The 10,000-nt window shown below is 51.9% G+C and overlaps 1 protein-coding gene across 1 annotated transcript in view; it reads right to left on the bottom strand.

Moving 5' to 3' along the window:
• The window catches only part of LOC124017080 (protein kinase C beta type), a 47,467-nt gene that overhangs the window by 28,379 nt on the left and 9,088 nt on the right, over positions 1–10,000 (bottom strand). Inside the window, exon 2 of the mRNA XM_046332466.1 lies at positions 256–412. Within this exon, the coding sequence (XP_046188422.1) occupies positions 256–412 (157 nt within the window). The remainder of the gene's footprint in view (positions 1–255; positions 413–10,000) is intronic.

Raw genomic sequence — 10,000 nt, 5'->3', positions numbered from 1 at the left:
GGATCTCCAAAGATAATGTAAAGTCTCAAAACAAAGATAATGTAAAGTCTAGAGTTCTAGAGTTCTCCTAACAACAGAGATAATGTAAAGTCTAGACTTCTAAGGGTTCTAACAACAGAGATATTATAAACAAAGGAGATATCGCACCATTTGATATTTTTTTTTATATAACCAAAGACATTATAAACATGAAATATATCTCTAAATGTGATGGTCTGTATAACAAAGATATTATAAAGAGTAGAGATGTCTCACAATGTGAAGCTCTCATTCCAGGTGGGGTTCAGGTTACACTTGATGGTCTTGGTCTTCTGCTTGGTGTCACTCTTGGGGTCGGGGATGAGTTTGAGCTTCACGTAGGGGTCGGACAGACCGTTAGGGTCCATGGGGACCAGGTTACAAGCCTCCTGGACTGGAGAGTGGAGGAGAGGGTGGAGAGGAGGGAGAGGAGGGAGAGGAGGAGAGGAGGGAGAGGAGGGTGGAGAGGAGGGAGAGGAGGAGAGGGTGGAGAGGAGGGAGAGGAGGAGAGGGTGGATAAATAGTTAACAAATTGTCAAACTGTAATTCAAATGAAATGAACTGTCTACTGTATTGCTGCTTTGAGAGGTCTGAGAGAGGGCGGGAGAGGATGGAGGAGGAGGAGAGAGGGTGGAGAGGGATGGAGAGAGGAGGAGAGGATGGAGAGGGATGGAGAGGGTGGAGAGAGGATGGAGAGGGAGGAGAGAGGGTGGAGAGAGGTGTAGAGAGGGATGGAGAGAGGATGGAGAGAGGATGGAGGGATGGAGAGAGGGTGGAGAGGATGGAGAAATGGAGAGAGGGTGGAGAGAGGATGGAAGAGGGTGGAGAGGAGAAACTGTGATGAGAGAGGGTGGAGAGAGGATGGAGAGAGGGTGGAGAGAGGGTGGAGAGAGGGTGGAGAGAGGAGGATGGAGAGAGGATGGAGAGAGGGTGGAGAGAGAGGGAGGAGAGAGGGTGGAGAGAGGGTGGAGAGAGGGTGGAGAGGATGGAGAGAGGAGGAGAGGGATGGAGAGAGGATGGAGAGAGGGTGGAGAGGATGGAGGATGGAGAGAGGGGAGTGGAGTGGATGGAGATCGATGGAGAGAGGGCGGAGAGGAGAGAGGAGGAGGATGGAGATGGAGAGGGGCGGAGAGGGGTGGAGAGGATGGAGGAGGGCGGAGAGAGGGTGGAGAGGATGGAGAGAGGGTGGAGAGGATGGAGAGAGAGAGGATGGAGAGAGGGTGGAGAGGATGGAGAGAGGGCGGAGAGAGGGTGGAGAGATGGAGAGAGGGTGGAGAGAGGGGATGGAGAGAGGGTGGAGAGAGGGTGGAGAGAGGGTGGAGAGGAGATGGAGAGAGGATGGAGAGAGGAGGAGAGAGGGTGGAGAGAGGGTGGAGAGAGGGTGTAGAGAGGATGGAGAGAGAGGGATGGAGAGAGGGTGGAGAGAGGGTGGAGAGGATGGAGAGAGAGAGGGTGGAGAGAGGGAGGAGAGATGGAGTGGATGGAGAGGGATGGAGAGAGGGTGGAGAGGATGGAGAGAGGAGGATGGAGGGATGGAGATCGGGCGGAGAGAGGGTGGAGAGGATGGAGAGAGGAGGAGAGAGGAGGAGAGAGGAGGAGAGGAGGGTGGAGAGAGGAGGAGAGAGGATGGAGAGGGGGTGGAGAGAGGATGGAGAGAGGATGGAGTGGATGGAGAGAGGAGGAGAGATGGAGTGGATGGAGAGAGGGAGAGAGAGGGAGAGAGATGGAGAGGGATGGAGAGAGGAGGAGAGAGAGAGAGAGAGGATGGAGAGAGGATGGAGAGAGGATGGAGAGAGGGTGGAGAGAGGATGGAGAGAGGAGGGAGAGGATGGAGAGGATGGAGAGAGGAGGAGAGAGAGAGGAGGAGAGGGATGGAGAGAGGATGGAGAGAGGAGAGGAGGAGGAGAGGGATGGAGAGGGATGGAGAGAGGATGGAGAGAGGGTGGAGAGAGGATGGAGAGAGGGATGGAGTGGATGGAGAGAGGAGGAGAGAGGGTGGAGAGGATAGAGAGAGGGTGGAGAGAGGGTGGAGAGAGGATGGAGAGAGGATGGAGAGAGGATGGAGAGAGGAGGAGAGGAGAGAGAGATGGAGAGGAGGAGAGAGGATGGAGAGAGGATGGAGAGGATAGAGAGAGGGTGGAGAGAGGGGTGGAGAGAGGATGGAGAGAGGATGGAGAGAGGATGGAGAGAGGATGGAGAGAGGATGGAGAGAGGGTGGAGAGATGGAGAGAGGATAGAGAGAGGGTGGAGAGGATAGAGAAAGGGTGGAGAGAGGAGGATGGAGAGAGGATGGAGAGAGGGTGGAGAGAGGATGGAGAGAGGGTGGAGAGGATGGAGGAGATAGAGAGGGGTGGAGAGGATAGAGAGGAGGGTGGAGAGAGAGGGTGGAGAGAGGGTGGAGAGAGGATAGAGGAGGTGGAGAGGATGGATGGAGAGAGGATGGAGAGGAGGGTGGAGAGAGGGCGGATGGAGAGAGGGTGGAGAGATGGAGAGAGGGTGGAGAGGATAGAGAGAGGGTGGAGAGTGGATGGAGAGAGGGTGGAGAGAGGGTGGAGAGAGGCTGGAGGGATGGAGAGAGGATGGAGAGAGGATGGAGAGATGGAGAGGGTGGAGAGAGAGAGGATGGAGAGAGGGTGGAGAGAGGGTGGAGAGAGGGTGGAGAGAGGAGGGGTGGAGAGTGGATGGAGAGAGGGTGGAGAGAGGGTGGAGAGAGGCTGGAGAGGATGGAGAGAGGATGGAGAGAGGATGGAGAGAGAGGAGGGTGGAGAGTGGATGGAGAGAGGGTGGAGAGAGGGTGGAGAGAGGGTGGAGAGAGGCTGGAGAGGATGGAGAGAGGATGGAGAGAGGATGGAGAGAGGGTGGAGAGAGGGTGGAGAGAGGGTGGAGACAGGGTGGAGAGAGGCTGGAGAGGATGGAGAGAGGATGGAGAGAGGATGGAGAGAGGGTGGAGAGAGGGTGGAGACAGGGTGGAGAGAGAGAGAGAGAGGGCTGCTCAATGAGAGTGATTGAAGAAAACATTCATCTCTGTTTGTATATCTGACAGGCTGATTAAAACCACCAACAGGGAATTTAAAATCAATGAACTATTTAGCACCAAACACAATCCAGAAACACTGTCCACTACTGATCAATAATCAGTAATCAGGCTATAGTAACACAGTGACACAGTAACACAGCAGGACAGGGTGCACCAATTTGTAAGTCGCTCTGGATAAGAGTGTCTGCTAAATGACTTAAATGTAAATGTAAATGTACAGTAACACAGCAGGACAGGCTACAGTAACACAGCAGGACAGGGTACAGTAACACAGCAGGCCAGGGTACAGTAACACAGTAGGACAGGGTATAGTAACACAGTAACACAGCAGGACAGGCTACAGTAACACAGCAGGCCAGGGTACAGTAACACAGTAACACAGCAGGACAGGGTATAGTAACACAGTAACACAGCAGGACAGGCTACAGTAACACAGCAGGCCAGGGTATAGTAACACAGCAGGCCAGAGTACAGTAACACAGCAGGCCAGGGTACAGTAACACAGCAGGCCAGGGTACAGTAACACAGTGACACAGTAACACAGCAGGCCAGGGTACAGTAACACAGCAGGCCAGGGTACAGTAACACAGTGACACAGTAACACAGCAGGCCAGGGTATAGTAACACAGTGACACAGTAACACAGCAGGACAGGGTATAGTAACACAGCAGGACAGGGTATAGTAACACAGTGACACAGTAACACAGCAGGACAGGGTACAGTAACACAGTAGGACAGGGTATAGTAACACAGTAGGACAGGGTATAGTAACACAGCAGGACAGGGTATAGTAACACAGCAGGACAGGGTATAGTAACACAGCAGGACAGGGTATAGTAACACAGCAGGACAGGGTACAGTAACACAGCAGGACAGGGTATAGTAACACAGCAGGACAGGGTATAGTAACACAGCAGGACAGGGTACAGTAACACAGTAGGACAGGGTACAGTAACACAGTAACACAGCAGGACAGGGTATAGTAACACAGCAGGACATGGTACAGTAACACAGCAGGACAGGGTATAGTAACACAGCAGGACAGGGTATAGTAACACAGCAGGACAGGGTACAGTAACACAGCAGGACAGGGTACAGTAACACAGTAACACAGCAGGACAGGGTATAGTAACACAGCAGGACAGGGTATAGTAACACAGCAGGACAGGGTACAGTAACACAGTAGGACAGGGTACAGTAACACAGTAACACAGCAGGACAGGGTATAGTAACACAGCAGGACAGGGTACAGTAACACAGTAGGACAGGGTATAGTAACACAGTAGGACAGGGTATAGTAACACAGCAGGACAGGGTATAGTAACACAGCAGGACAGGGTATAGTAACACAGCAGGACAGGGTATAGTAACACAGCAGGACAGGGTACAGTAACACAGCAGGACAGGGTATAGTAACACAGCAGGACAGGGTATAGTAACACAGCAGGACAGGGTACAGTAACACAGTAGGACAGGGTACAGTAACACAGTAACACAGCAGGACAGGGTATAGTAACACAGCAGGACAGGGTATAGTAACACAGCAGGACAGGGTACAGTAACACAGCAGGACAGGGTACAGTAACACAGTAACACAGCAGGACAGGGTATAGTAACACAGCAGGACAGGGTATAGTAACACAGCAGGACAGGGTACAGTAACACAGTAGGACAGGGTACAGTAACACAGTAACACAGCAGGACAGGGTATAGTAACACAGCAGGACAGGGTACAGTAACACAGCAGGACAGGGTATAGTAACACAGCAGGACAGGGTATAGTAACACAGTGACACAGTAACACAGCAGGACAGGGTATAGTAACACAGCAGGACAGGGTATAGTAACACAGCAGGACAGGGTACAGTAACACAGCAGGACAAGGTACAGTAACACAGTAACACAGCAGGACAGGGTATAGTAACACAGCAGGACAGGGTATAGTAACACAGCAGGACAGGGTACAGTAACACAGTAGGACAGGGTACAGTAACACAGTGACACAGTAACACAGCAGGACAGGGTATAGTAACACAGCAGGACAGGGTACAGTAACACAGTAGGACAGGGTACAGTAACACAGTAACACAGCAGGACAGGGTACAGTAACAGTAACACAGCAGGACAGGGTACAGTAACACAGCAGGACAGGGTACAGTAACACAGCAGGACAGGGTACAGTAACACAGTAACACAGCAGGCCAGGGTACAGTAACACAGTAACACAGCAGGACAGGGTACAGTAACACAGTAGGACAGGGTACAGTAACACAGTAACACAGCAGGCCAGGGTACAGTAACACAGCAGGACAGGGTACAGTAACACAGCAGGACAGGGTACAGTAACACAGCAGGACAGGGTACAGTAACACAGCAGGACAGGGTACAGTAACACAGCAGGACAGGGTACAGTAACACAGCAGGACAGGGTACAGTAACACAGCAGGCCAGGGTACAGTAACACAGCAGGACAGGGTACAGTAACACAGGGTATAGTAACACAGCAGGACAGGGTATAGTAACACAGCAGGACAGGGTACAGTAACACAGCAGGACAAGGTACAGTAACACAGTAACACAGCAGGACAGGGTATAGTAACACAGCAGGACAGGGTATAGTAACACAGCAGGACAGGGTATAGTAACACAGCAGGACAGGGTACAGTAACACAGTAGGACAGGGTACAGTAACACAGTGACACAGTAACACAGCAGGCCAGGGTACAGTAACACAGCAGGCCAGGGTACAGTAACACAGCAGGACAGGGTACAGTAACACAGTAACACAGCAGGACAGGGTACAGTACAGTAACACAGTAACACAGCAGGACAGGGTACAGTAACACAGTAACAGGCAGGACAGGGTACAGTAACACAGTAACACAGCAGGACAGGGTACAGTAACACAGCAGGCCAGGGTACAGTAACACAGTAACACAGCAGGCCAGGGTACAGTAACACAGTAACACAGTAACACAGTAACACAGCAGGACAGGGTACAGTAACACAGTAACACAGCAGGACAGGGTACAGTAACACAGCAGGCCAGGGTACAGTAACACAGCAGGACAGGGTACAGTAACACAGCAGGACAGGGTACAGTAACACAGCATGACAGGGTACAGTAACACAGCTCCCTCTCTCTACCCCCTCTCTCTATCTCTATTCTGGACAGGTCTCTGTCTACCCCCCCCCTCAGGTCTATCTCTATCCTGAACAGGTCTCTCTACCCCCCCTCCCCTCTCTCTCCATCTCTCTGTCTCTCTCTGCCCCCCCTCTCTCTCCTCTCTAAACAGCTCTCTCTATACCCCCTCTCTCTCCCTCTCTAAACAGGTCTCTCTCTACCCCCTCTCTCTAAACCTCTCTCTAAACAGGTCTCTCTCTACCCCTCTCTCTCTCTCCCTCTCTAAACAGGTCTCTCTCTACCCCCCTCTCTCTCTCTCTCTCTAAACAGGTCTCTCTCTACCCCCTCTCTCTCCCTCTCTAAACAGCTCTGTCTCTACCCCCTCTCTCTCCCTCTCTAAACAGGTCTCTCTCTACCCCCTATCTCTCCCTCTCTAAACAGCTCTGTCTCTACCCCCTCTATCTCTCCTCTCTAAACAGGTCTCTCTCTACCCCCTCTCTCCCTCTCTAAACAGGTCTCTCTCTACCCCCTCTCTCTCCCTCTCTAAACAAGTCTCCTCTCTCCCTCTCTAAACAGGTCTCTCTAAACAGGTCTCTCTCTACCCCCTATCTCTCCCTCTCTAAACAGCTCTGTCTCTACCCCCTATCTCTCCCTCTCTAAACAGGTCTCTCTCTACCCCCCTCTCTCTCTCCCTCTCTAAACAGGTCTCTCTCTACCCCCTATCTCTCCCTCTCTAAACAGGTCTCTCTCTACCCCCTCTCTCCCTCTCTAAACAGGTCTCTCTCTACCCCCTCTCTCTCCCTCTCTAAACAGGTCTCTCTCTACCCCCTCTCTCTCCCTCTCTAAACAGGTCTCTCTCTACCCCCTCTCTCTCCCTCTCTAAACAGCTCTCTCTACCCCCCTCTCTCTCCCTCTCTCTCTAAACAGCTCTCTCTACCCCCCCCTCTCTCTCTCTAAACAGGTCTCTCTCTACCCCCCCCTCTCTCTCTAAACAGGTCTCTCTCTACCCCCCTCTCCTCTCTCTAAACAGGTCTCTCTCTACCCCTCTCTCTCTCCCTCTCTAAACAGGTCTCTCTCTACCCCTCTCTCTCTCCCTCTCTAAACAGGTCTCTCTCTACCCCCTCTCTCTCTCTCTCTAAACAGGTCTCTCTCTACCCCCTATCTCTCCCTCTCTAAACAGGTCTCTCTCTACCCCCTCTCTCTCCCTCTCTAAACAGCTCTCTCTACCCCCTCTCTCTCTCCCTCTCTAAACAGGTCTCTCTCTCTCCCCCTCTCTAAACAGCTCTCTCTACCCCCCTCTCTCTCTCTCTAAACAGGTCTCTCTCTACCCCCCTCTCTCTCTCTAAACAGGTCTCTCTCTACCCCTCTCTCTCTCCTCTCTAAACAGGTCTCTCTCTACCCCTCTCTCTCCCTCTCTAAACAGGTCTCTCTCTACCCCCTCTCTCTCCCTCTCTAAACAGGTCTCTCTCTACCCCCTCTCTCTCCCTCTCTAAACAGGTCTCTCTCTACCCCTCTCTCTCCCTCTCTAAACAGGTCTCTCTCTACCCCTCTCTCTCTCTCTCTAAACAGGTCTCTCTCTACCCCTCTCTCTCTCCCTCTCTAAACAGCTCTGTCTCTACCCCTCTCTCTCTCCTCTCTAAACAGGTCTCTCTCTACCCCCTCTCTCCCCTCTCTCTAAACAGGTCTCTCTCTACCCCTCTCTCTCTCCCCTCTAAACAGGTCTCTCTACTAAACAGGTCCTCTCTCTCTCTCCCTCTCTAAACAGGTCTCTCTCTACCCCCTCTCTCTCTCTCTAAACAGCTCTCTCTACCCCTCTCTCTCTCTCTCTCTAAACAGGTCTCTCTCTCTCTCCCTCTCTAAACAGGTCTCTCTCTACCCTCTCTCTCTCTCTAAACAGGTCTCTCTCTCTAAACAGGTCTCTCTACCCCTCTCTCTCTCTCTAAACAGGTCTCTCTCTACCCCTCTCTCTCTCTAAACAGCTCTCTCTACCCCCCCCTCTCTCTCTCTCTAAACAGGTCTCTCTCTCTCCCTCTCTCTAAACAGGTCTCTCTCTACCCCCTCTCTCTCTCTCTAAACAGGTCTCTCTCTACCCCTCTCTCTCTCTCTCTCTAAACAGGTCTCTCTCTACCCCCTCTCTCTCTACCCCCTCTCTCCCCCTCTCTAAACAGGTCTCTCCCCTCTACCCTAAACTCTCTCTCTCTCTCTCTAAACAGGTCTCTCTCTACCTCTCTAAACAGGTCTCTCTCTACCCTCTCTCTCTCTCTCTCTCTCTCTCTCTCTCTCTCTCTCTCTCTCTCTCTCTCTAAACAGGTCTCCTCTCTCTCTCTACCCCCTCTCAGCTCTCTCTCTAAACAGGTCTCTCTCTACCTCTCTAAACAGGTCTCTCTCTCCCCCTCTCTCTCTCTCTCTAAACAGGTCTCTCTCTACCTCTCTAAACAGGTCTCTCTCTAAACAGGTCTCTCTCTACTCTCCCTCTCTCTCTCTCTAAACAGCTCTCTACCTCTCTAAACAGGTCTCTCTCTACCCCTCTCTCTCTAAACAGGTCTCTCTCTACCTCTCTAAACAGGTCTCTCTCTACCCCCTCTCTCTCTCTCTCTCTCTAAACAGGTCTCTCTCTACCCCCTCTCTCTCCCCTCTAAACAGGTCTCTCTCTACCCCTCTCCCTCTCTCTCTCTCTAAACAGCTCTCTACCTCTCTAAACAGGTCTCTCTCTACCCCTCTCTCTCTCTCTCTCTAAACAGGTCTCTCTCTACCTCTCTAAACAGGTCTCTCTCTACCCCTCTCTCTCTCTCTCTCTCTAAACAGGTCTCTCTCTACCCCTCTCTCTCTCCTCTCTCTAAACAGGTCTCTCTCTACCCCCAGTCTCTCTCCCTCTCTAAACAGCTCTCTCTCTACTCCCCTCTCTCTCTACCCCTCTCTCTCTCCCTCTCTAAACAGGTCTCTCTCTACCCCCTCTCGCTCTCTCTCTCTAAACAGGTCTCTCTCTCCCTCTCTCTCTCCTCTCTCTAAACAGGTCTCTCTCTCCCCTCTCTCTCTCCCTCTCTAAACAGGTCTCTCTCTACCCCCTCTCTCCCTCTCTCTAAACAGGTCTCTCTCTACCCCCTCTCTCTCCCTCTCTAAACAGGTCTCTCTCTCTCTCAGGTCTCTCTCTCTCTCTCTCTCTCTCTCTCTACTTGGTCTCTCTCTCTCTCTCTACCCCTCTCTCCCCTCTCTCAGGTCTCTAAAACAGCTCTCTCCTCTCTCTAAACAGGTCTCTCTCTACTCTCTCTAAACAGGTCTCTCTCTCTCCCTCTAAACAGGTCTCTCTCTACCTCTCTAAACAGGTCTCTCTCTACCCCCCTCTCTCTCTCTCTCTCTAAACAGGTCTCTCTCTACCCCCTCTCTCTCCCTCTCTAAACAGGTCTCTCTCTACCCCCTCTCTCTCCCTCTCTAAACAGCTCTCTCTCTCCCCTAAACAGGTCTCTCTACCCCTCTCTCTCTCCCTCTCTAAACAGGTCTCTCTCTACCCCCTCTCTAAACAGCTCTCTCTACTCTAAACAGGTCTCTCTCTCCACCAGTTTAGTTAGTCAGTCTCAATCCTCTCTCTAAACAGGTCTCTACCCCTCTCTCTCTCTCCCTCTCTAAACAGGTCTCTCTCTACCCCTCTCTCTCTCCCTCTCTAAACAGGTCTCTCTCTACCCCCTCTCTCTCCCCCTCTCTAAACAGGTCTCTCTCTACCCCAGTTTAGTCTCTCTCTCTCTCTCTAAACAGGTCTCTCTCTCCCCCTCTCTCTCCCTCTCTAAACAGGTCTCTCTCTCCCTCTCTCTCTCTCTCTAAACAGG

Source organism: Oncorhynchus gorbuscha, unplaced genomic scaffold (assembly GCF_021184085.1).
Source record: "Oncorhynchus gorbuscha isolate QuinsamMale2020 ecotype Even-year unplaced genomic scaffold, OgorEven_v1.0 Un_scaffold_1463, whole genome shotgun sequence".
Lineage (NCBI taxonomy): Eukaryota > Metazoa > Chordata > Actinopteri > Salmoniformes > Salmonidae > Oncorhynchus > Oncorhynchus gorbuscha.
Note: the sequence above shows the minus strand (reverse complement) of the source record. Positions and strands in the feature narration are given on the sequence as shown.